The sequence below is a fragment of the Lepisosteus oculatus genome, chromosome 6, assembly GCF_040954835.1.
Source record: "Lepisosteus oculatus isolate fLepOcu1 chromosome 6, fLepOcu1.hap2, whole genome shotgun sequence".
Lineage (NCBI taxonomy): Eukaryota > Metazoa > Chordata > Actinopteri > Semionotiformes > Lepisosteidae > Lepisosteus > Lepisosteus oculatus.
Window position 1 is genome coordinate 27,726,827 of NC_090701.1, and position 27,840 is coordinate 27,754,666.

At 39.9% G+C, this 27,840-nt stretch overlaps 1 protein-coding gene across 5 annotated transcripts; it reads right to left on the reverse strand.

Annotated features, from left to right (window-relative positions):
* On the reverse strand, positions 1-26,477 carry mafaa (MAF bZIP transcription factor Aa). 5 transcript variants are annotated; one of them, XM_069191136.1, is made up of 4 exons: positions 24,675-26,477; positions 22,328-22,355; positions 18,380-21,675; positions 4,648-4,737 (listed from the first exon to the last, which is right to left on the reverse strand). In XM_069191136.1, exons 1-2 carry the CDS (start codon positions 25,568-25,570, stop codon positions 22,352-22,354), a joined length of 900 nt encoding a protein of 299 aa, XP_069047237.1. In that variant the 5' UTR covers positions 25,571-26,477; the 3' UTR covers positions 4,648-4,737; positions 18,380-21,675; positions 22,328-22,351. The 5 variants fall into 5 exon arrangements, with proteins under 5 accessions (XP_069047236.1, XP_069047237.1, XP_069047239.1 ...); XM_069191135.1 differs by lacking the exons at positions 18,380-21,675; positions 22,328-22,355 and adding an exon at positions 1-1,653 and having other exon boundaries at positions 4,598-4,737; XM_069191138.1 differs by lacking the exon at positions 18,380-21,675 and having other exon boundaries at positions 4,657-4,737.
* Positions 26,478-27,840: the final 1,363 nt, after the last annotated feature.

Here is a 27,840-nt window from a genome sequence, read left to right on the forward strand (position 1 = left end):
TTGGACAAAACAAAAATATTTATGAATAATAGACACAAGCTCTACTACACATAACACTAAATACAAATTAAATGCAAAACATATATACAAAAAACATACATTTTAGAGGCCTACCTCCTACAGACCAACAAACCAATTTTCTATCCCTGTAACTTGGATCCCTATAAACACTATACATTACCAAGGGAATAAAACCTATCCATGTAAATGAATATGACTAAGAACTTAATCTCCCTTTCTACAACATGGATGCCCAAAAGTGAATGGGACTCAGGGACTCAGTCGATAATGTTTTTAGCCTGAGGATTCCACAATACAAGAAATTTGCATTTTTTAAATCAAATAGGACAGCAAACTCTTTAAAATAAGTTTCAGATTCCTTAACCAGATTCAAGATTAGTTCAAACAAGGTCCTATTACTGTACATGGCACAAGCTAAGAGGAAGGGGAGGGTGATTGTGTCACTTTTCTCTATCTTCTCTCTCATTTCTATCTTCCCTCTGTTTCTTTCTCCTTTTCTCCCTGTCTCTTTTTATGCTGTGTACTAAGGCACAACAGTTTCCATTTTTCAGTTATTTAATCAAAGTAATTCACCCCTTTTGATCATTTCTGTTTACCTGCTCCTAAGATCAATTGCATCCAGACAAACACACCAAATTCTACCCATTCTTCCAGACTCTGTTTAGGCCTCAAGAAGCGCAATACGATGAAACCTGCAAATGATACCCCCCCTAGCTTCAACAATCCTATGAAAACTTTTTACAAGAGCTGAAATTTTAACCATAGGGTAAAGGTAAAATCTAGCACAAAGTATTTAAGCTGACCTGCTGTGCATGATACCACACCCTGTGCATGTGGAACCTTGCTACTGAAATTGAGTGGAAAATAATAAATACAACACAAAATATTTCAGAAACAAATGCCTACTGCTCTGTGAATTTCTTGTAATTGTGCTAAACCATCCTGTGTTGTATGATGAGCTCACCATGACAACATAACACTTCTGCAGGTTGACATAAAATGGATGAAGGTCAATAGTTCTTAATTCTTAGACTGACAAGCTGTTTAGACACATTGGTTTGCAGTAGCTTTTCTGATAGCAGACAAGTTGTTTTACATTTTCTGCACAGTATATTGAAACCGTGAAAGCCTTCTACAGTCTCTGCTCTGCTCTGCTATGTGCATCATGCATTGAACATCATTCCCAGGCAGAAGCACACTGGCACATCTACACTCACATTACATCACATCAGACCTGGGAATGACACTGGCTGCACAGGCAGGGGACTACAGAGAGAAAACCATCTCCCTCTCATTTCTATTTGAGTCTTTGTCAGAAAGGATAGCCATAAGGCACAGTAAAGGCTTGGATGAACCCAGACAGCACAGCCTTACAGATATGTAGAGAAACATACACAGGTTCTCTGGAAACACATAGCACTTGGCATATTACAGTACTGTTTGTGCACACATTCAGTAAGTCAGTTCATATCACCAAGTTCAGTCTGGGCACAGTTGTAGTATTCAGTCAGTTAAAAAAGTTTATCTACCTTGATAAGCCAAGATATCATGGACCCATGTTAACAGTAACAGCCAGGCCCAGAAGCTGGTTGAGACCTGCAGCTGGCAGTTTTGAGGCCACACTAAAAGACACTAAAACAAAAAAAACATTAATACAGTCTGAGCCTGATGTCAGGTAACCTAGAATTCAGCCACTAACTAACAAGAGCTAGATGTGACACCTGACAGGGTTTAAAAAATGCTTCATAATTTATCATGGTGATTTTTAAAAGCCTGGTGACACAGTACCATGTCTGGTCAAAATAATATAACTCCAAAATAGTGGTTGTGCATATTTTGCCTGTAGCACATTTATATCTGGAGTATTAATACTCATCTGGGAAACAAAGGGCTTCTTGTTCTTCTTCATGCACAGCTAAAGGTTAAGTATCTTCCCAGCAGTTTCTTGCATCTGGTACCAGTGACAATAACCTTGCTCCCTACTGTTTAAAATCTGTATAATTATTCTATCTATTGCTATGCTCAGAAATAGGACTCCGAACTGATTCTCCTTATGATACCATGGCTGATGTTGAGGCTACAACCCAATGTAAGATCATCTTGAGACCAGTGCAATCCTAAACTGTTGTTTCTTGATAGCAGTGTTGCACTCTGTTTTTCTGTGTCTTCTTTAACTCATCTCAAGAACAATAAAATGTGATTTGGATTCCATTCTTACACATCTCTAATATACTGCAAGATGATCTACATCCCTCTCTTTAATCTGAGTTCCAGCTTCCATGCTCCATGTAAACAGTCTTACTTTCTGTTACCAGTTCTCTCCTCACAACTCTGCCCCCCTCTCTCTTGTTCTGATATCTGTGAAAACTGCTTTTGTCACAGGACCTAAAGACCTTGCTGACTAGGAATCTCGGAGGAGTAATCTACTGTACTTCTCTAATTTATCCCTCCAGATTTCCAGGAGTTACTCATTCCCATTTATCTATTCCCTCATTATCACTTGTGGTGTCCCTCAAGGGCCTGTCTTCAGGACCTTCCTTTTCTCCTTCTATAAACGACCACTTAGCACTCTCATTTTCAATTTTTGGATTGTCCTACCTTCTTCATGCAGAACAACTTCTCCCTTTTCTCTTTTCCATGCTCTGCTGCACCAATCCATATGTTTCCTCTCAAAAGAAATGGATTTGTAACACTTCACTAAGGTTTATCTCCTGTACTTTCCAGATTATTTCTCCCCATCTTTTGGTCTTTCTTTATCTGATCCTATAGACTCCCACTCTCTCATCTTCACCTATGGCTTTGCTGCCTGCTCTACTATACCATGTCTCTTTTTTGCTTGTACTTGCCACTTCTTCCTTACCTACAAGATCCATCCTTGATGTTTCCATTAACTACAAACTTATCAGGAGCTTTGACTCAATGCCATACACACACAGCATTATTAGTCTCATAAAGAATTTAGCCTCTAGCATTTATTGAAAATGCTGAGCTGACATCTTATTCCTATCAGGATTTTGTTTTAATTGACCTTATCTATATGTATTCCAATTTCACATTTTTATTAATCACTCGTTTATTGCAATTGTGTTATGAAATGTTTCCATTTTTTCTCTGCAGTTATTTAAAAAAAATGAATTCTCATTGATTAGGTCTTCAAGCTTCATGCTTCATTAAGAGTGGCTCTTTAAATCTAAGTGTCCCTTCCCCAGCTCCAGTGAGACGGAGATAGCAGTGCAGAAATGGTATGGTCTGAGGAGGCTGGTGGTTCTGTGGAATTCAGGCAGTTGAATTAGCCAGCAATTAAGCTTCTTTGTCCATTTCTGTCAAATAATAATTAGGCTTAATTAACCTGATTGGAAGCAGTTGCTTTGCTCTCATAGGGCTAAGCCATTTTGCTAATTTCGCTGGATTAGGAGATCCAGTCATGACATACTGGCATTGCTGTGTCTTATATTTGGTTTTAGAGAATCGCACTGATGTGTCCTTCGGATGAGATGTAAAACTGAGGTCCTGACTCTCTGTGGTCATTAAAAATCCCAGGGCGTTTCTCGAAAAGAGTAGGGATGTAACCTCAGCGTCCTGGCCAAATTTCCCATTGGCCTTTACCAATCATGGTCTCCTAATAATTCCCATCTATGAACTGGTTTCATCACTCTGTTCTCCTCCCCACTTATAGCTGGTGTGTGGTGAGCGTACAGGTGCACTGTGGCTGCAGTTGCATCATCAAGGTGGGGCTGCACACTGGTGGTGGTGGAGGGCAGTCCCCATTACCTGTAAAGCTCTTTGTGCCCAGAAAAATGATATATAAGTGTATTATTAATATTATGATGATGATGATGATGATGATGAGACCTCTGAGGGAAACAAAACAACACAGAAGAAGCTTTACTTTGATAAGTGGGGTATTCTTGTATGTTTTCCAAGGCTTCAATGCAGCTTTGGAAGTGAATTGGATTAAGGTAGCCTCTTGTATGTAACTGTCAATCTTAGATTTGGAAGAAAATTACAGGTTGGCCCAGGAAACATTTAATAAAAAATATTCACAGGATGGGGTGGCATGATGGTGTAGTGGTTACCATTGCTGCCTCACATTGCTGGGGTCCTGGGTTCCATTCCAGACCTGAGGTGGAGTTTGTATGTTGTTGTGTTTACTTGGGTTTCTCCCACAGCTAATAATAATAGGTTACTGATTGGCTTCTGAGAAAATGGGCCCTGGTGTGAGTGTGTATCTGTGTTTGTGTCCGTCTGCAATGCACTGCAGGTGTACCCTGCATTGTTCCTGTTTCATGCCAGGATAGGCTCTAGCTCCCACATAACCCTTAATTGGAAGAAAAGGTTAGAAAACTAATGGATAACGGGTTGTTCAGGATTAAAACATAGAGAACCCCAGAAATACATCTCAGTTCCTCTGACAAATCACTTCAGAAAATATGAAGAAAACATTCCACTTTTAAGATCCACCCTATATGATCGAAGTTGCACTGGGCTCAAACCACTGAGGTAGTGGTAGTAGCTTTACTTGTACTGCAAATGATGGAACAAGCCCAGCCACTCCGCTGTTAACATTTTTTCTTACCAGGACGAAAGCTGGAGAGGGTCTGATAAGGGAAGTGAATGGTGCCGTGAAGAAGGGGAGAATGGAGAGCTCAGAATGACAGGGCTGAGTGCGATGTGAAGCTGTTCCAGACATGCTCGTCTGTTTTAAACACAGGTTTCCTGAAAGATGAGAATAATTGTCACGTCAGAGGGTTACAGGAATGAGGTTCTGACAGCTGATGTGTGTGGTAGCAGGTCTTTTAAAGCACTTCTCTTTCATAGCATTTTTTCATGTCTTTGCTTGTTGTTGTTCTTTCTCTTTCTTTCTCTGTATACATAATGGATAGCTATATTTCTACTGTGTATTTAAACAAATTGTTTTGGAGAATCATATACAGTATGACATAAAAAAATCTAAAGAAAAGATCCTGTAAGAGAACCAGGACGGGATGTTAATGTTAGAACATGGTGAATTTGGTTCTCTATTGTAAAGTCTGACATTATCACTTGATCAGTAAGAATGTCAGCATTAACAAATCTTTGCAATTGCATTCAGTAAAAACACACAGGATCTAATGCAGCAACAGAGTCCTATATTGTTGCAGCACTGTACTGAGGAAAGACAGATTTGGAACTAAAGGGAGAAGAAACTTTTGTGCAACAAGAGTACTGAACCTTTGGCTTGCTTTATCAAATCAGTACAATCGGTTTCTTTTTTATAAAGGTTCAATCTATAATGTTTCCATGATTTCAATTAAAACCAATTTAACATGCCAAGATTCCTGGATCAAATGTATGAAATATACTTCAGATACAGGGGTTAGTTTTCTGGTTAACAAGAACACAGCCAGCTGTGCACAGTGTCTGCCCACTTTTCACTTCCATTTCCAATGAGAACAGTGCAATACTGTTAACCAAGTCTGGGTTTATCACTGCTCCTTCCTGTTAATTTAATACAAACACTAGACTTTAGTCCATCTTTCAGATAAGCCATTAAACCAACGTCCTGACTCAGCGGTCACTAAAGATCCCCAGGCATTTTTCAATAATAAGAGTAGAGAGTAGGGTGTCCAGGCCACATTTTCCACATTTTCCCACTTGGCCTTTACCGAGGCCCCATGGATTGTTTCCATGGATAATTGGCTTGTACTTGGCCTGCAATGGACTGGTGCCCCATCCAGGGTGTACCCTGCCTTGCGCTCATTGCTTGCTGGGTAGGCTCCGGCTTCCTGCAACACTGTATAGTATAAAGTGGTTTCACAAATGACATGACATGACTGGACTTTAGTGCTAGTTCATGGATTCTGAATGCCCTTGTAACTACATATTGTGGCATTCCTGCCAGCAACATTCCCAGCATGCACCAGCTCTCCCCCACTGACTAACGACATTAACATTTGATTAAAACCCTCAAATCTATGAGCCCCTTGTGTGCAAACTTCAGCAAGGTTGTAAGTTTATATCTTACACCATGGTGGCACTGGCTTCTTTCTAGAAACAACTGGTTGAGATCTTTTGATCAATTAACTACTAGCAACCAAAGGAGCTAGATGATCTCTTCTCGTTAGTAACTTTTCTAATGTTTCATGATCTTATGTCTGTATTGTCATATTTTTCCCCATTCATGTAGTGCTAGAAGGCAACAAGAACCCAGGCAGCTTCTAGTTTTCTACAGCACCTTACAACCTCTTTTTCTTATGAGTTAATATAATAATAAGGGGTCCAGAAATAGAGAAAGTCTGTTAAAAAAAACAATAAAAGGTTAAAGGAGAAAACACGTGACCCACCTCTAAATTATTTTACTCTTAAGAGCAGTTAACAAAAAAATTGAAAGCTGAATCACTGTCATGAGCCAGTTTCTTTCTAGTTCAGGTGAAAGCTGTATAAAATTGAATGATGCACTGGTAGGTTCTGTGAGCATCATCCTCGATTTAACACCATGTGTATTGCTGATTGGTGCAGCACGTCTTTATGGCTTGGTGTGCCTGAGAGTCTGAATCCTCTGTGTTTGTCTGTTTGTTAGTTTATTGCCAGTGAACTTGATGGGGGCGGCTTTTGAGTGCAGCTGTCAGGGTGCTCCTTGCAGTTTAGGATTGCTGCTACGCTGCACACCTGGAAATGACGAGTGTCTGCGGCTGAAATTAATTGTTAAAGAGTTCTTTTTTCGGAAGGAGCAAGAAAGAGAGCTCGCCTTAAACAATTGGATGAACAAAGCTGTCAGCGAGGCCCTAATTAATTCCAGCGCATGTTTGGGCTGAGCGAGAACCGCGGTAGCAGGATGAAGAAACATTAATATCAACAGGAGAGACAGACTGTAAGAGAAATGTCTCTTCTTTCTGAAGGTTGCTTTTAAAGTGTTTTTGTTGGGAGCCTGAGGGGCTCCCTCTGACAGTAACTAGATGGAGAATAAGCAGCATTACAGAAATTCAGCAGTAATCTTGTTAATGGCTGCAATTATGAATGAGAAACAATACTTTGAATTGCTGTTTATCGCTGCACTGTGCTTCTAAATATTTGTATTTCTGCTTATTGTTTCACCGTAACTCACATGTGAGGATGACATGTTTGCAGGGCTCACACTCAATGTGAAACCTGCAGGCTTGTCGTCCTCACATGTAAGTTTAAGGACTCTTCACCCAGGCTCAATTAATCGATCAGACAACAAACTGATCAAACCACCTGCTGTTAGTGTGCTTTTGGGCTTAGCCCACTGGAGTTTCAAGAAGTTTGGTTCTCTGCACACTGTCGTTTTCTCGTTTTTCAAATACATCACACTATAATGGATTCAGACTTCATTTAAACTTGACACAAGGTATGCTGAAAGATCACAAGTAGGTCATTTGAGGAAAATGTATGGATTTTTAATAGAACATGACCTTCAACACTGAAACGTTAGAGCAGTGATACTTCTCATGTTAGAAAGCTTTTGTTTGGCAGGTTTTCAGAATGGTTTGAAATCTTTGATGGGAATGGCTTCAGAGCCAATGTGCTCATGCAAACTGAGGGTGATCACTAGCTTTAGTCTTGGCTATTTCACTAGCCCACTGTGACTTGGATTCCACACACAGCGCTGGCACTGGGAGAACCTGAGATGATGTGACCTTTCCATGCAACTGTGACCCTAGACATTCGCCGGGACAACTCAATGATCGACACTTAATGTGTCTGCCCCACACAAACTATCCTGCAAGACAGCTAGGAGCTTGGAAGATGTCACATGGCAAGTGAATTGACAGTTGGCATGTCAGAGGGGAATGTGGAGCACAGAAAATGATAAAACCATCTGTGGCATGGAATTGACAACAGAAAAAAATCGCCATATGCTAAAGATTTGAAATATCAATTAACTTGAATAAGTTAGCAAGTAACTTAATAACAAGAAACGAGAAGAGCCTGCAATACATCTAGAAACAAGGGTGAATGTCATTGTTATAGAAGGAAAATGGGGAGCATACAGATTCAATATGAGGTGGACCTCTCATCTCTACTTCTCAGGGGTAGTAGGAGTAGCTCTACTCTTGAGACCTGAAGTGGGTTACATCTACCCACCCACGGAACACAATGAGAAATCTGTCTAAAAGTGACCCTCTGGATTGTACCTCCTGGATTTCTTTCCAGTATCTCTGTGTTACCACCTTTATCCCTTAAATAAGTATTGGAGTTACAGCAGTGATACTCAGATTTAGAGGCCTTCAGGGAAATCCAGGTTGCTGTGTGAAGTGGTGTTGGTGGACCAGTAGGTGGCGCTTTTCCCTCTCTTCCCTTATCTAACAATAAGACTCCCTACAATGGCAATGAAACTTTAGGAAGAGTTTCATTGCCATTGCCATTTTGGGTATATTAAATCATTAACATCCCATTAAACTTGTTTTAAGAGTTGTGGTGTTAACACCAGTGTCCTGACTATATTGCACTCTGGGCTTGCAGCAGCTGGCTTTTCTAGGTTCCCTCTTATTTCAAATGGTGAGGCAATTTCTCACTTTATCTGCTGTGTAGTGAGGCTGCCAAATGTCACTCGGGCAGTATCACATAGTATTGTATATGAGAACAGTGTCATGCTAACTTCATATCAGGGCTTCCACAAACAAGCCTACATAACATCCTCCCTAATTGGTGTTGGTTTAGCAGACTGGCTATGCAGTGGGTTTCCTGGTGCTTAATGGCTGTGTGTCACCTGGGAAGGTGATGGACCTCAGTCTTAGAAGTAGTGGTCCCCTTATACATAAGTGAAAAGCTCTATATGAAAGCAAGGAATTGTTATTCAAATTAATTTAGTTAAACAAGGACTAATTCTTTCTTGGATTATGACTCAGACTTCATTAAAGGATGCAGTTTTCTTTTTTTTGCATATTAAGGCACATAAAATTGCATTTATTATGAACACGTTAAACACAAAGAGACTGAACAAATGGAAAATAGAGAAGACTTCTTGCTTGATTATATATGCAACCAATTTGGACTTATTTTTAACATCCACCCTTTGGCTCCACCCACTGTCCAGGAGAGAATGAGACATCCTTCATGAACATGTCCACCTACATTTTGACATGTAGCAGGTATCAGCCAAGAGCCAATAACTGGCAAGAATCAGGGCACTGTTCTGTCCCTTATTTCAAGATATTCCCGTGGCTGTAACTGGATGATTCAGAGGGCCATTATTGTATGATGACTGGCAAACCAGGTTGTGATATCGGGTTGTGTCTTTTTTTTCTCTGTGTCCCTTTCTAACAGGTGTGGTCCGCACCTCAGAGTTATCAGATCCTGCACTAATCACATTTCCAGTTCTGGATCCACATCCTAACTGACTGTGTGGGAAAGACAAGCACCGGTGACAACTGCTGCCAATGCATTGAGATATAAATAAGTTAAATAAGAGAGCAGGAGCCCCTAAATTAAAGAAGCAGCCTATAAATAAGAGGATGGAATAGAGATTTTCGTGTAGAAGCTCTGCAGACCAGGAAGCTAGGAATTGGACACATTTGTTAGTTATATTTTCACTCCCTGAGACAAGATACGTTGGTGTAATGGACTTCAGTGGAGTAGTTAGAGGATCCAAGAGGGAGGTGGCTTTCAGCTGTTGGCTTCTGGATGTATCAGGGTAAAACCTGTAGTTAACATTAGAGCATCCTGTGATCCTGCTTCCCACACTGCAAATTGCTCCTGGTGGTGTGAAAGTCTGGTTTTCATATTTGAGTTTTTTTGTATCAACTCCCCTGGGGTGTGTTTTTGTTGTAATTCCTGTGGCTGAGGCCACTCTGTTATGTATGTTTTATTAACTAATATCAGTGTTAGAAATAAACCTTGTGGGTTTGAATACTGTGTCCTTCCTGTCATTGTCACCATGGCTATTCACCTAATCAAAAGATTACTGTGGGAACCACCAGTCTATAGAATTGAGAGGTTCGAGTCCTCCATAATGCCAGGTGGAGCAGTCAGAGCACATTTTCCCCTTCTTACCCTTTATACTGTAGCTACAACATAACTGCAACATGAAAATGACCACTTTGCCAGTTGTACAGCCTTGCAGGAGAGTTAGACCCAACAGGAGGAGAAGCGTGTCTCTGATTGATGTGCAAGAGCATTTTAAACTGAGAGACGGAGACAATTCTTCACCCAAAGGCTTGTGGGAGTCTGGAACAATCTTCTCAGCCACGTTGCTGAAGCTGATGCCCTTGCTTCTTTCAGAAAACAGCTGGTTGAGATTCTTGGATCAAACAGGCTAGATGGACAAAATGACCTCCTCGCATTTGTAACCTTTTTTATGTTGTTATGATTTGGCATGGGTTTTAAAACATTTATTATGGGCAAGTCTTCAGGTGCCCAGCTAATCCAGACAGCGCTGTTTGCTGGACACTGAGAGAGCTCAACCCATTAGTCTCAGACTTACACTGGCAGAACTCCACCTATCACTGCTTGGAAACAGCTGCATGTGATGCCTAAGGACGATTTGGAAGATTTCAGCTTAACCCTTATATCTCAGTCACTATATTTTATTTATATTTTATTTGTGAATGAGATGAAGGTAAGGATGTAGCTCACGTCACCGTTCATGGTGGTTCCACCTCTTATTCTTGATTACTCCAGGGAAGAGAACCTTGTGAAATGTTTAATACTTCCTGTGTGTGTGCTTGCTGGGTCTCAGCTTGGGCACAGCTGGTCTACTGTGTAAAAGAATCCCAGGCAGCAGAAGGAAAGGGCTGTCATCAAACTTCATTTACAGTATATTAGGTATTAATGGGAACCCAGATCTACCCTTTACTTGAATTTCCAGGCACATACATATATGCTTGTATATAATTGTTGTTTGTATATAATATGTATTAAAAGGAAGGTCAGGTCTAATGGATTCAGGTCTAATGGATTTAATCAAGTATTTTAAATATGGATATCAAAGAAAATGTGCAAACAAAAACCCATAGTGACCACAGAAACAAGATATGTTTTCAGTATGAAACAGATGGATTGGATGGATGCGATGCTGTTGGGATGGTGTGGTCATCCTTTCCTGCAGACATCAGCCATGTTTCTCCGGACATGTCATTTTCAGGACCAGGTCTCTTGCTAAAAGACTGTCTGTAGTCACTCCAATGTTGACCCACTGATCTTTGCTACTCTGAGTGGCTCGAACTACTACAGTAAGCGCTGCGAGTTTATCTTTTCCATTTTTTTTTTTGCTCATATGGTTATTAAAACTGTCATTTATACCGATTCTCAATCATTTTGGCAATGGGACCTCAATGCTTTTTTCCCTTCAAATTCATATGACCCAAGCTCAGTATTCCGTTATCGTAAGAAACAAGGCTAATTCAACAATCAACAAACCTCTCAGCTCACCATCTTAAATGAAAATGTCATTGTGTATGTGACCAATGAGTTACAGATGTCAATCTAGACTCGCATTTTCATTGTAGTACAATATAGCATTAGCCTCTACTACATTGTTGGCTCATTTCAAAGAAAATTAAGTTATTTCTGGTATCAAAAATGTTTATGAATTACTCTACACTTTTAAAGAGGGACAGGAGCCAGCAGCGTGCTGAACAATGATTGACAGTTACATGAAAACACTAAACAGTTTTATGTTTAGAAAGGAGTTGTTCTCAGGGCACTTTACTAAAAGGAAATAGCCAAATCAGAGAAACTGGCAGATGCAATTACAGACTGTCTGATATAATTTGATGAGAGAGTTTCTCAGGTACCATGGTTTCCACCTATGAACAGCAGTCTGAGAGTGGGTCAGGGATGCTAAGCCTTGAGAATTCAAAGCACACGCAGAAGAGACACAGCTTCCTTCAGTCAGGGCATCTGTCTCACTGCTAGCTTCTCAGTTGAAAAAACAGACAACTTCCAGAGATGGTGCCTTGGTCAAAGTCAAAGGCCAGGTGAATCTTGAACAAGATTTCGGCCTATCTACTAAGATTAACTAGAGTGTGGAACTGCTGTGGCCTTCTCCACTGCTTTCTAATATCCACCTTTTAAAACTTTAAGAAACAATAGGAAACCTCAGTTTAGTTCTTGCAGGGGTGAGCCAGGGATGTTCCAGTCTCAGTGAGGCAGGCTGGCCCCACCTGTAACGACGAAACTGCGTGCAGGCCAGGCCGGTGCTGGAGCCTGTGGTGTGGAATGAGGCCAGGCGCGATTGAAAAATTGATCGCCATTTAAGTCTGGCCGCAGAAAGAGCCGGGGGTTGTGCGTGAGGTATCCATGAATCTGTGAGCTGGCGTGAAGAGAGCTTCGAGAACTCTTCCGTTTTATACTTTCATCTCTCCAAAGACAGTTTATGTGTTTTTTTGCGGGTGTGCGAGTCAGAAATAAAAACAAATGAGATGGATACGAACATAAAAAGAAACGCGTACAGTATGTAAATAAAAAGTACATCGTAAATCCACGCTGAAAAGAAGAAAAAAAAGGCAAACGGTTTTTACTTTTTATTCTTTTCAGCGTGGAATCAACCTCCATTTGATTTCTGCAGCTCACGCAATTTAACTCGAGCTTAGAATGTAAATGTACTGTAAATATAAAACCTGTATTAGGCTCTGTAAAGCACATTGAATAAAAATAATAACTAACAATACCCAAGATTTAAGCATAACGAAATGTTTATTGAGTATTTTACACAAAATAAGTAAGGTATAACTCACTTGGCTGATTGTTTACCACCTGGTCATAGGACACGAGGCTAGGGCCACCAAGAGTTGTGACCAAGGCGTGGAGATAGAGTGACGGAGAGATGCGAAAGGCGTATGAGAGGGGGAAAGGGGCGATCAGCTACTATAGTATTATAGTAATACAGTATATATACTGTAGTAATGTTTTAGGTGAGGAAATGACGTCAGGAGTGATTACGAATTTCTGATAGCTGAGGCTGATTGACCCTGGTGGTTGGCATCCCTTTCGTTATAAATGGAAGCTATTAACGGAAGTTCGGGAGGGATAACAACGGCAAAACAATCTCACAAGGTTGCACCTAATCGCCCTCATCACTAAACTAGCTGAATAAATTAGCTCAGACGCCTTCCTTCGCATTCATCTAAAAAATCCCTCCTTCTCTCCATCTCCGCCTTGCAGCTACCCCTTTGTTCAGAGTCTGAATGGGGTTTGAGTCTCCTCGTCCTGTGGCCGTGAACCAAGCAGTCTGAGCCAAACTTTTCTCATCAAATAATCTAAGCATCCACAAAGCATGTTGTTCTGCCCTAGTCAATGTTCATTTAGCACCTTCTGAGAATACAAAATCAAAAATCTGGCAAATACAAATTATTTCTCCCGATCAAAAATTATTTCTCCCGATCAAAAACAGTAATTAAATTATTCACATTCTTGAGGAATAAAGACACTCAAGAATCTGATGCTTTTGTGGATGTTTATTGAGTATTTTATGTATGATAACTTTTGTATTAACTCTGTTCTTTAAGGGGCGCCCCCTGCGCATAATACGAGGAAGCTTGAACCCACATACCCATTCATTCCTTCTCCTAAGCAAGGGGTAGAAGAAGGAATGAATGAGAAACAAAAGAGAAAACAGTTGTTTTGCGTATGATCTATAGCTAACATCGGGAATGCTTATGATTTATAACAGCTTTTTGTCTTCATCCTTCCCAATTGTCAGTTAAGAATATCTATATCAATACCCTTTGTTTCGGAGAACAAATAGATTGTCATTTACAAAACGTTATACGTTGAATGTTGTGACATTGTTATATACTGATTCACTTGCTAAAGAAAAATAAAAAAAGTCTAAACAAACAAAACAAGAATGTTTAATATCTGAAACATAACCTAGTCAAACACGTCTGTATTTCTTCGACAGCAGGACTCTTACTCGTCCTTCACTGGCGAATGCTGTGCAACCTTTTGCTCAGGTACGGAAAACACCGAGCCTTCGCTGCTAAGAAACTCAGATGCGTTACTGTGAATGCTTTACAATTGCTGTAGTATCGAACTGCGAGGAGATAACCTGTCAACATTACTTTATAAAAGTGTTTTACTTGAAAACCTGCGCCCTATAATAAAAATTGATTCATAGTTGCTAAATGTATCACGTACGCTTCAATGTGATAAACGCGGTAGCAAAATGCACAGTGTCGATTTCTCGGCAGTTCTCTGTGATTACCTCACTTTCCCCAGTCAAATTAACTTCCATTGAGTCGAGCGTGTTTATTGATTTAGATACTGACTAACCTGCCAATAGGGAAACAAAAGGGGTTTCAGCTGTTGTTTGCAGCAGAGAGCCGGTGTTGAGAGCAGCACAGAGGACAGTCCTGCTTGTCAACCTGACTATGGAAAACCCTGGACTGTTCACGCGCGTCTCGCTTTGGCTGCGAACCAGTTAAATCCGCAGTAAGTTAAAAACTTGTGTCACAGAAAATAAGATTTGCTATTCCGAAATATCATTCGGACACTTCTTCACAAAGATGCTGGTACACGGCTGCACGAAGCTCACACAGAAAATATTTATTCCGCTGTGGTTTTGCACCTCAGAGCAATTGTAATCCGGGCTAGATGGTCGGTCACGCTTGAGGTCACGCTTTGTAACTAAAGGACATACTGTAACGCGAAATAGCCCACTTCCTAACCAAGAACTAGGGAGAGTAGAAACACATCTCAATTAGGTCAAACAATTGACAGAGATCTAAATTAAATGTTTCTGTAGAAGTGGACACACAACAGCGTCTGCATGATTCGACAGATCCCTAAAGAAGCCATCACAGTTGCACTTGAAAGGCTTGTCTGTCGAAATAGTCGATGGAATTTATCTGTCCTAATGGAGGAAAATGAGCACAGTGTGGCTGAATAGCCCCTTTTTTGTGAGGGAATTGAACACCTTGTTTCAAGAAGAAAATTAAAAAATTATAAAAACGTTTGAGAAGAATTCTCAGGTGATTTAATGATTATTGTCTTAAACACCCCCTTAAATGAAGTTCGGTTTCAAAACAGTGGCCCCTCATTTGACTGGTTTAGCCTGTTAAATTATGAGTTGGAATGTAAACTCGTTAACACAGCAGCCCTCCAGGACAGGAAGTGAAGATTCCTGATGTAGCTGCTATGTGGCTTTAGGACAATCCTCACCTTGGAGAACATCTGTGAGAAAGGAAACACTACCTGATTTCAGATGCGTTTTAAATTAAAAACCTGTATTCATCATTCCTCTTTTAAATATTTTCTGTTCTACAGCACATACTACAAATGCCACGGACAAACTCAAACCCTGTTCTCTTCTTACGGCATAACAACCCCTTCACAGGGCAAATATTGTCCTCTGTGCTCACGTCAGTGGAGTCAGCGTGAACTAAACGATAAAAATAACTGAACCTCACACCACATGCTATAATAATAAATGCAATGAGTGTGAAAAGTGGAAATGTAGGATGATAAAAAATAGACAAAGCAGAAAGGACCACGGCAAAGACTACAGGATCTTGTTCAGATCGCCGCGGATGCCTAAACTAATAATTAGAGAAGCCGTTTCCGTTTTCACGCAGATATTTTAAAATATAATCTTATTTATTTCCAAAGGATAGAAAAATGTGTATTTAGGCTTTTTTTAAAGAAAATAAATAAATAATCTTTTTCCCTAACAGAAGCATGTTTGTATTTGTCTATTCAGCAGTGTGAGCGTCAGTTGCTACAGCATGTGTGACAGCTCTGGTGCAGGTACAGCAGGACCCATTTAACTGTGCTGGCTGGCGTTATAAATTGCATCTGAGTGCAGAACACAGCGCTGTAGATTTTCTCTGGCTCTGGCTTATGTTCTCTGGGTATTTCATTGCAGTGGTCCGCCTTTGTTTAGGGATTCTATTTAATGCTCACTGTCAGTTCTTCTGAAAACACAATACTGGCTAATATTACCAGGAGACCTTCTTACTGTATTTCTTTGTGCACATTTCCTCCTTTAACATGAATTTCTACTATTTCTTTACGATTTTTTAAACTAATCCATTTCGATTGGGGACAGCATGGGGAAGATAATTTTCTGCCTACCTAATGGAAATAATTTTTGTTTTTTATCAAGCTGGTAGATGTGTATTGGTCGGGCAAATCACGATTCCCTTCAAATCCCCTATATTTGTCAACTCTAGCATGCGTGTTACATCAGTTTGGCTCATTAAAAGAGTTATAACATGCTGAGTTGCCCTTGTTTGAGAAAAAGTGGGGTATTAGTAAGAACAAACGGTGGGAAAATGCAAGGCGTCTCTCCTGCATGTTGGCCTGGTTCTCCTGCTCAGGCAGACAGCAGCTCAGTTTGTTTGTGTTCTAAAGTAGCACATGATTGTAAGAGAAACTAATCAAACCCAGAGTGAACAATGCAGTTCACATCAGCACTTTTTTCAGTCAGTCACTTTAGTCAATATCATTTCAATAAAGTTTTTCACCTGTGTTAGTCTAATTCAGTCTATGTGGAATTTGTTTCCAAAAGCTATCAAGTGAAAAGCTGAAAAGTCTATTTGTGTTTATGAGGAAAAATGACAACCAAAAATTAGATGCATCGGTGGATGTTTATTATTTATGTATAGTAAGATTTTGACAAGGACCCCTGTGCAGATTGAGGAGTTAACCAAGGGAGGGACAGGATGTCGGAGAGGTGTGTGAAAATTAAATATGGAGTCATAACAGCTGGAGCAAAATGCTTGGTTGTCATCGGCCCTCCCAAACTTCCCAAACATCTATTTCAACATGCATTGAGAACTATAGTCTTGGAAAACAAACTGAATTCCATTTACACATACAAAAACTTCCATGAGATACAAGTGTCAACAGCAATTGACACACATGAGTTGCAAGTTTATTTCTGAAGTTACAAGGGGAAAAAAAGGCACATTTAAAGTTTTTGAAGAGAGCCAGGTGCATAAAGTATAAAAAAGATCAGGATGCTACCAAGCAATTATTCAATACAGGCCTTTTGTTGCTGTTATTACAGCATCATTATTTACATGTATGAATGCATTGTTATAGCACTTGCGAATTTCAGTTATTCAGTAAGCTGAGAAGCGGAGACGCTGACTGCAGGAAAAGCTCCAGACGCCACGCTCTCTCTCTCTTTCTGCGCTGCGATTGCACCTTGGCTTTAACCTGAGCACACACCCCTCCCCCCCTTAGCTGTCCCTGGGTCCCTGGCCAGACCAGTACACCCAGTCTCTCCACCTTCACCGGCTCTTTCACACTCATTCAAACCCAGGCCTTCAGGGAACCTCAAAGACCACCAAACCCATAAAAAAGAAGAAGAAGAAGAAAAAGAGGCAAGAAAATGTGTCAGGTGCAGAAGCCGCAAGAGGAGCCGGCTGTCAGGCTGCCTGCTGTTTTACACAGAATCAGCAGTACTGAGGGGAAGTAGAGAGTGTGAGGAGAGTGTGTGTACTGGTAAACGTTTTGCTGAGTTAGATTATCGTGGAAACTGCCTCTCTGTTGTTCTCACTGTGGACTGAGAAAACCCTTCCTTTTTTTTTCTTTTTTTGGGCCTGTAATTAAATTGCTCATTTTAATTTGCTGCTTTGCTTACTCATGTTTATTTCACTTCCTTAAATGCGCACCACACCAGCCTTACAGCTATGTAAATAAGAACGCGAGGTACAGTAAACATAACCGGAAAAAAAACATACACACACTGTGGAAACACTGGCCTAGATCTATTAAGATGGAGATCTTGACCTTGATGTTTAGCTTAATTCTGAAGTGAATATAAAAAACCTTAGATGTCTGTTTCACAAATCTGCATTGAAGACCTACAGAAAGCTAATGCTGCCTTACATTTATTGCATTATTATTATTTTGTTGCTGTTATTGCAGTAAAACTGTCTAACTGCAGTGTGTCATTTTTTCTTCTGCATTATACACATTTGTTTCAATAGTTTCATGAATTCTAAAAGGCACAGTAATAACAAGTGTAGATGCCACAAATTTAAAGCCCCTTGAATGCAACCCTGTATTAATGGTTTCCAAAGTGTGCAAAATTATTTAATGTTTTTTTTTTCTAATCACTATTGCTGTTATATACTGGACTCTAAATTGTTCATATCCACTGCAATTGGAAAACTGCGCTGAGATAAGGCTCACCACTACGAAGGATCCTCTGTGAAATATAAATGGAGGATTGGCTCAGTGACTGACTCTTTGTGATTGCTTTCAGATATGTTTCAACAGGCAGGAATTGCATTCATCTGGACCCAGGCATGTACGATTCCCTGTGAAATGTGTGGAGACTGCATGAACATTTGCACACATACGTATTATGTTTCAATAAAAGCTCGACGACCCAAAAATAACAGAGCTGAGTGACACAAGAGGGCTTTCTTTTTTGTCAAATATTAACAACACTCGGTTTGCTCACCTCATCCCCGACACCTCAAGCACAAGCTTCCCTGAGTCTTGGCCGATCTGTGTCCCATGTGGAAGCCTGGTCACTCCTTCCACTGGGGGCAGTTTCTGAGGGGAAGACTGTCCATTGTCCCGCAGTGCTGATATCCACCGGGAGATCAGGCACAGTTCTGATCGAAACCTGCGTGCAATCTCAGGGGGTAGCCTAAGTTAGGATTTTCTCTCATTTACTATGAAACTTATTGAAACAAACTCAAATCAGAAATAATCCTTTTATCGGTGACTGGACCAACCCCCACCACTACCACATCCCAACAAAAGAAAACCTGAACTAATAATAATATACATATTTCATTCCACCAATAATTCTCTTTCATCGTTTATCTAGATAAAATTCCATGTACTGATTAAGTGTTACACTTAATTTTAAATTTTAGGGTGCAGGTTACCGTCAATCAACAACAGTAAGAAGGGGCCTTTATAAAATACATGTGTTTTTGTACCTAGAAATAATGGCTGAAATGTCAATACATTTTAATAACAGCAAAAATGATCTCCTTTTCAGCTTTCAAGTTCAAAGGGCCATTATTTCATTTTACTCTTCTGGTATCGTGTGATACCAGAAGACAGAACAGGGTGTCCTATTTGTAAAAAACACACTCCTCATCTCCCCCACTCCCACTAAAAAAACAGCAAATAAAACAAAATTGAGCTACATTAAACACAGTGTGGTGCATTGTGACAGAGTTAAAATTATCACTCGCTAATTTGTTAGCAAAAGTTGTTCAACATCTGATTGGACCACTCTGCAGCTATATCACAGTCACCTCTTCACTTTAATTCAGCAAAAATGAGCTCGGTTTGGCTCTGCTTTTAGTCTCTTATTGTAGACTTCTTTTCTATTGTTCATCCTACAGTTGTGGCAATATCAGTATTTTGCTCTAATTGTGCTATTATGATGAACTATGGAAGCACTAGACCGATGTTGTGCATTGTGTATATTTCACTTTACCTTTCATTGGGATGGAATTAAAAAAGGCCCTTAACATCTGAATAGAACTCACCTTGGATAAAAGTGTCAGCTAAATAAAGTAGTACTGGTGGTTCTACATGACCAAAAAAGGATCGAGCTTTAAATAGAAACAGGCCAGCGCCTCCACTCTTTCTCTGCATCTCTTATTAGTTTAGAAGTGGCACACACATCTCTTATTTATTAGAAAAAAAAGGTCAACAAACATGACCGATAAACAGAACCTTAAAAAAAAGTATCTAGATACACTGCTCCCACTAAGAAAGTACAGTATCACACTTGGAGTCTTCATACAATATCATTAGGAAAAACTAGGAGTTCCAGAAGAGAAAATACTGAATTTAAGACATCCTTCAGGCGCAGAACGAAGGATCTCTCTATTCCAGGCTGTCTGACATCTAATTGTTTTCATTACTTAAGAATGTGTACATTCAAAATTCATGATTCAAAGTGTTACAAAGCATAGAAACCTACTCTTTCATTGAAGTTATCCCTTGAAAGGTGCCCTGCTCTGTTTTTAATTCCAGTCTGGCTTTTTCAGTGCTCTGAAATGCTCTGTTCTGTTGATAAGTGATAATAGAACAACAAATTGATAATTTATCATGTAGGCGTTTTCTGCTTTATTTGATCACTACAGTTATTCAGGACAGACTCTTACCTACGGCCTGCAGAAAAACTGTGCCTCCACTGTGTCTGTAAAAATGTGTAGCTGACAGTAAGAAAACATTACAAAAACTATAGCCAAGGGTAAATAGGACACTCTACACTGCGCATTGCATATCGTCTCAAGGTCACTGTAGGCTTTTACCAAAGAACATGTATACTTGTTATTCAAACATATGACATATGATTTATTAAAAATTTGAGATATCATTATTTGACACATAGAGAAAAGTCAGCTGTGAGCTCTTTTTGCTGAAACCTGACCACTGTTAATAATTTTAAATATGCAAGTGTGTAAGCTTTAAAACATTATTTTTGTTATTTTAATATATTCTAGATGTTGTCATTTTTAGAGGTAACATTATTTAAAGGCTTTTTACTGCTTTATGTTACAGTACTACTATTGCTTTTATATTTTTTTGTTGGCACTAATTGTAAGAAATAAATACAACCCTTTTACTCTTATGTTATATTTATTCTTTGTCTTGTGATGTATGCAAAGGCAAATGTATTTGTCCTACAAATTAACGTTTTTTCTTTCTCTGCACCATTTTTTTTGCCTGAGCCCTTTCTTCAGCTGGAATTTCCTCAAATACAAAACCAATCTGAAAACATAACAAGCCTTCTATCCATAAGCTTTTCTCTTCACAGGAGTATTAAGCAGTGATACTTTGTGAAGGGCCTTTTTTAATTCCATCCTAATCAGGAACGGTTTCGCTCACACACTGTAATGGTGGATATCCCGATGTTCCAAAACCCCTAAGCTTGACAAAACAGGCACTGGGAATGTGTGAATTGCTCAAATCCAAAACATTCCTGACTTTGAGTACAGGATCACCACTTAATAACATGCGCAAGCACAGGAGAAATTTCATTTCTGAGAAACAATTGCAGAAAAGAACAGCTGGCATGATTCTATGATACACGTACCTAAAAACCACCACATACAGTATATGTGATCTTAAATGATACAGTGTATTGAAACATTATTGTTCCTCTGCAGTAAAAACGCATGCTATAAAAAAAAACTTGGTTATTAAGTTAAAATCATACAGCGAAATGGTAGACGGGGAAACTTTTTTAAGAAATAGAAAGCCATTCGATCAGTCTGGCGAAAACTTTCACATTCATTGGCTGTGATTCACTCAAAACGATATCTTAAAATGAGAGCCAACAATAACATACAGCATTAAAAAAAACAAGAATGCGTGAGGAAGAGTCAGACCTGAACCCTCAAATAAGAGCAATCCAGTGTGATTTACTCCCAGAGCAGCACAACCTGTGCTCAACACTACATGTTCTGTCTCCTGCCCAGAGCGACTCTAGTATAGGCCTACTCAGCTGTTAGAAACACAAACCCACAAACAAGTTGGTCACTATTCTCTAGTTTTGTATCATTCTGGAAATTCCTTTTCCTGGACACGGACAAGAACTGGAGGCAAAATGTCAGCCTCAGAGATCACTCTGCACCTCTGTTAAGATAAACTCGACGAGAGCAGGTCTGAGAAACTGCATAATTGTCTCTTCACCCGCACCAAAAATCCACTCTCACCCTGTACAAATCTAGACGCTGACTTCAGGTGTACAGCAGTAGGTATGAGCTTCTCCATGCCTGTCTTCATAATTGTTAATAGATGAGAAAAAAACAGAAATATCTGTATAAATCCATATTATCTTCTTAGAATTGTATTTTATTTTAAAAAATATATATTTCAGCACACCTACCATGTAAATTTCTTTCATTTGTATTTAGGTATAATAATAGCAAATATCAGTGGCAGTTGAGGAATAATTCCATGTCATATATGGAAAAAAAATAAATCAGATAAAATTATTTCAGTATATTTCTGAAATATATGGGCTGCTCATTACAGCAATATTTTAATAAAATGTGTGTCCTCAATGCACACACATCAGGTCACAGGTTTCCCTACATATTCGCACTCTTTTCCACTGTTGTATATATTTTTTTTTAATCAAACGTAAATATTTTACGTTAATGTAAACGTATTCTGTGCATGCAAACAAAAATGTGTATTGATAAAATATCGTATTCAAATGTTTTTTTTCTAGAACGCTCTTTTCTGAAATGAGAGCATTTCTGCTTGTGTTGATGCGAACACAAAATTGTGTTATTTTTTCTTATTGTGATCTTAAAATGCCACAATAAAACTTAAATCGCAGTCGTTTGGATCAGTTTATCTAGCGCGCTTTGTGAGTTCGGTTTAACCGAAACTGGGCTTCCTTAAGTAGAAAATATCTGCTTACCTCTGATTGTCTCGTTGTTTTTCATTAGCTAAAAAAATAAAAAAAGCAAAAATAAAAACCTCATTAATACTAAAAATGTATATAATTAATCTGGCCAATTTCAAACTTTTTTCCCGAGAGATATCTAACGTTACACCACGAAAATACATCTGTATATTAATTTTAGAAAAACGGCAAAAACACATCATGATACTTTCACCAACCTAATAGTACTCTACTTAGTTAATACCGTTGTTTTTATTTTTACTTTAACTGTGAACATTTTATTTTTATTCATCTTATGATCGGGCATTCAGTAACCTCAAATAAATCAATCCCGTTCGCTCACTTTGCTCGTTTAGAATCGGAAGATGTAAACATGCAGCATTCCTAACACGACTGGTTTTAAAAGATAATAAACTGTAAGCATTGTATACAATAAAATGTAAGTGAAGAAATAGAAATATTTGGATGCATGCATTATATTAAATTTAAAGAAAGCTGAAATAGCACATTATTTTTCTGAAGCTTATCGCTCATGCTTGATTTTATCATTTTGCCGTTATAGTGGTTTTATCTCCTCTTTAGCTCAGAGAATAATCATCCCACCAAATGGACATTGATTAGTGACTGTGAAATCTAGTTAACACAAAGTATAAAATACAGTTCGCGGGTGCTGATTAAGGGTTAAAAAATATTACGAGAAAATCGAACTTTGTTCAAATATTTTATTGACAACAGTTTCATCGAATGTATTCACTCAAATTCCATTCAAAATGTGTTCGTTTTATGTTTTAAGAAAGAGGGAAAACACCTTTTAAACAAGCACTTTCAGCACCTTTTTAAGACTCACAGCTTCGTCACATTTTACTACTTTTATTTAATCATCGGAGATCAATAGAAGCAGATGGTTGTGGATCCGGTGTATTTTACAATAGATCTGATATTTCACATCGAACACTTTAGAAACTTTTTTTCCAGAAACACTGGTATTGTTCCTCAATTCTAAAATCCAATGAATTGTCAAATTCTGAACTTTAGGGGTAATAAATAAAGTTGGTGCATAGAGAATTAGCAGCAAACGGATTGCAGTACATATATTACTATAATCATCATTTCATTTTCGATAATGTTAATATATCCACCTTTTCTAGAATTCGTAATAACAGCATAGCCAGTTCCATAAAAAAACATTAACATAGTATCCCAATTATGTTCAATATAGTGCATTAGGCTTTTTAAACTTTACATGTTCATTTAAATCAGAATATCTCATGTTATTTGCATGCTGTTACATACAAACATTTTATTAAGACTTTTTTGTCGTAATTATCAAGCACAAAAATGCTCAAAACAAAAAGAAAGAGATAAATGAACATCCTACCTGGATTCTACACATATTTACATGTGGACAGTTTTCATAATTCTAAAATCTGGCTCAGTTTTTTTTCTTTTAAAACGATAAAAATAGAACGAAATGTAACGTTAACACTCATCTCTTTCGTTGCTGATCCCCCCACTCTTCAATCGCTTGACAGTTCAGCGAAGTTTTGAAAAAAAATTGTCGCCTTTTCGCATTTCTAAAGAATTTACTTGAACACGGATGCAACCCGCCGCAAGTTTAACATCTATGAAAGCAGGAAAAGACAGAGATAGAAGAGAGATACAGGCCATGCGTCTGATCCGGGTGTACTAGTAGAAAAGAGAGAAATTGAGGACTTTGAAATACCGTACATGTCCCGCATGCAGGGTTACTAAAAGGTCTTGTATATAAGACTCGTGAAGACTCACTGTCCGAAGTTAACATTCCCTCAGGTGAACTCAGAACAAAGGCGTGTTGTTAAAACGTATTGCTTTTTTTTTAAAACGTGTATAAAGTCCAGTCTTACGAAGAAGAGCGAGAATTTTGTTTTGCCTTACAAGCTTCAGTTTTAAGACCAAAACAAATTAAGACACTTGAACAAAAAAAGTTTAAGACCATTATATTTTCATTTCGTTTGGGTCCTGCTTCAGTTTCTTATTTCTGTAAGACGTCAGTTTGTAAATATATTGCATTTAGACGTTTTCTTATTACTGTGTCGTTGTTACTATTTCAGTTCGGAGCACTTCGTCTAAATCAGTACAGCCGTAGTTTCCTTTAGGTTATTTGTGAAACACGAAGAAAGAAAAAAATATGTATATATTATATACATATATATTTACATCACTTTTTCGTAAGTTTTAAAGTGTACAGTAAAGTAGCTAATTTTTGAAGGGGTGGGTGGAAAAACTTAAAGCAATCCAACTAACCCCAAAACATATAAAATGTTTATTAAGGAGGGCTGTAAAAATAAAACGCGGTGGATAAGACTAAACGAATTTCCCTCACATGAAGAACTCCGCCGACGAGTTTTTTCCGGGGTTAGCGGCTGAGGGATCTCTGCTGCTGTTACTGTAGGTCCTGCTGGCGAGCTTCTCGTACTTCTCCTTGTACAGATCCCGCTCCTTGACCAGCCTGGCCACGTCCTGCTTCAGCTGCTCCACCTGGTTCTGCAGGGTGCACTTCTCGCTCTCCAGCATGTGCCGCTGCTGTACCCGCTTGTACCGGCAGGACTGTGCGTAGCCGCGGTTCTTTAAGGTTCTGCGCTTCTGCTTCAGGCGAATGACCTCTTCTTTGCTGAAGCCCCGCAGCTGCCGATTCAGCTCCCGTACTGTCATGCTGACCAACTGGTCGTCCGAGAAGCGGTCCTCCAGCCGCACATGGTGGCCGTGGTGGTGATGGTGGTGATGCACCTGGTGGTGATGGCCCGTGGCGGCACCCGACAGGTCTTCCCCGCCGAACTGCTGCCCTCGGAACCCCTCATAGGCCTGGTGGTGGTGGTGATGGTGATGCGCGTTGCCTATCAGGGCTTCCACCGCGTCCTCGGGAGTCAGGTTCAGGGCCTCCGGATTGAGGTGGTGCTGGTAGTTGGGAATCCAGTACAGGTCCTCCAGCTGGGGTTTGCCTGTCGGGTTTTGGTTGCTGCTGTTCGCGTTGCTGTTGGGGTTCTGGTTTGGTTGCGCCCCGGGGCTGGGCGCGCAGAAGCTGGGCGAAGAAGGCACGGAGGAGCAGGGGGTACTGATGGGGGTAGAGGAGAGAGACCCCGGCGGCAAACGGTGGCAGTACCTTTCCGCCTCGGGGGGCTCTTTCTTCACTTCGAATTTCATCAGGTCGAAATCGTTGACATACTCGATGGCCAGGGGGCTGTTCGGCAACTCGGCGCTCATAGCGAGGTCGGAGGCCATTTCAGTCCATGCAACACCAGTCCGCAAAGCCAATGACTTAGCCAAAGTGACCCGTCGACAGAGACTGCCACTAGCAGCCTCGGGGGATGAAACTAAAGTTCGTTTGTAGATATTTATTTTAAAAAGATGTGTGTCCCAAAGATCGAGTACTATTTATACTTGCCGAGATAAACTTGTAAATGTGGATATAATTGTACACCTGCCAGGTTTTCTCCGCTTCCCGTTGACAAGTTCTCCTAGGTCAAACGCACGGTTTAATATCACGGGCAAAGAAACTGAAACTTGAAACCCCAAATTCAGGATCGCCACTATATTGCCCCCGCTTTACCTTTCGGTGCTGGGGCTGTTCTCTCAGTTCGACAGTTCTTGTGTAATTATACTTTTTTATTATTTTCCCCCTTATCCTTCTTCTCCTCCGTTTAAAACAACAAACACGCAGTACATCTATTGTCCTTTCTTCTGCGCTGCTGAAGAGAGGCGAGGCACTCCGCAACTTTTCGGTCGTCAGAAACTGAGCTGCTGCATAACTTTCTGCTCAAGCGTCAAGGTGCTGCTGAAAGTGGAGAATCGGGGGTTTGCGCGCCCCAATTTTATAGCCCGGACCAGGACGACAAGAAAGCTGTGTTGATCTGAGTTCATAGAAAAACAGGCGGACAGTAATTAGAGCTGGTTCTTCTGTTCCTGAGACGCGCACCAAAATCCTGCTTCTGGATGTCAGGAAAACCAAGCTTAAACTCGTGTGCAGACATATATGACTGAAGCATATACACAGTCTCTCCTGCTTTTGTGATAGATGGTGTTTTCTGTTTCTTCTTCTGTGGGTTACATGTATTTTTGTTAGTAGTAAAATCCTGTCAGTGAGGAGTGCGCTCTTGTATGGCCAAGGGCGAATCGCTTTCTTTTTCACTGCAAAACACTCACTGAGGTGCTGCAAGGAGCAAGCTGCGGTTTTATAGATATCAATCTGTCGTCCCTCCTACCCGGAGGTGTGACTGCGTCCCTGGTCCAATAGAGGTGGCTAACGGTAAATTTGCATTTTCCTATAGCAACCCTGGCTGGGACCAGCACAAGAGACAAGTGCGGCATCCGTGAGAGCTTCATGCGCCCTCTAGCGGAATAATAAGCTATACAGTGGATACAGTGGTGCATATTTTCCCTCCTTACTGATTAAATTTCTCTGCTATCCTCGTAGCACAAAATGATCAATAGCAGGCATTACAGTTGAATTGGATTGTGATTGGAGCTTAGATATCAATATTTGTCTCTGCTTGCTTTTAGAGTATTTCCGAATCACTACAATCCATTCATTCATTACGTACAAGAACATTTTTATACACTGAACAAAATGTTCTGCGAACTTTCCACTAAAGAGCAATTCAGAGGGAATCCTGGTTTCAAACTACGGAAAGTACGGATTTCATTGTAGAACATATTTTTTATGCCTTCGTGTCTTGCTTAATTAATCACTAACCTTTGACCAAATTCTTGACAGAAGCAGAACAGCTGTATTGGTATGAAATAAATCGATTGCGTTCGTTCTTCGGGTTATAGATAGCAGTCATTAATAGTGTTTTCTGGTAGATTTGTATTCAACCAACACGTCATTTCTATCAAGGGCTGTGGTGCATTCGATGGTCAAACCCAGGGATCTAACCGTTTCGTTCAAGTCTTTCAGAAGCGGTATTGTTTCAGTAACAGTAGAAGCATTGGCCTACGTTTTCTGGGTTGCATAATATGCTTAAAAAATGAAACATTTTATTGATTTGATTACCTGTGTCATCGAAGTTTTAAACATGCGTGCACAACATGTTTTTAAAAAAGGACCGTTTACGATTGTACTCGACCCGAAAGGTAACACAACCACAGCGTGAACAGGTCACCAACTCCAGAGAGGCTATTAACAATAAGCAAGAGACGACAAAGCGAGCTTGTTGCCAGCTGTTGCGGAAGCAAATGAACTCTGCAATGTGCACGCACATAATAATCAAGAGGGAAATCGCTGAGCAGAACAAAACAACCTAATACCACTAACGTGGAAAAAAACACAAAGATATCTCATGTATTTGTTTTATAATTCCTGCTGTTTCCTTAAAATATGCAGACTAGGATGCCGTGTACACTTTTCAGAAAACCATTGCCCGTCACCGTCCACCTCTGGCCAATATCCATGGAGTTGACTGTTCGTAGCCTCCCACACATGCACGCGCAGACGCGAAAGCAGACGGCAGCAGTGTTTGTGTACGCGCCTGCTGTTTGGATATCAGGACTGG

What these genes read in the sequence shown, in the direction of transcription:
- mafaa (XM_069191135.1), bottom strand. Translation starts at nt 25,570, where the DNA reads ATGGCCTCCGACCTCGCTATGAGCGCCGAGTTGCCGAACAGCCCCCTG. An exon ending in TCGTCGGCGGAGTTCTTCAT is followed by an intron (nt 4,738 to 24,674) that starts GTGAGGGAAATT and finishes CTCATCTTTCAG; the next exon opens with GAAACCTGTGTTTAAAACAG.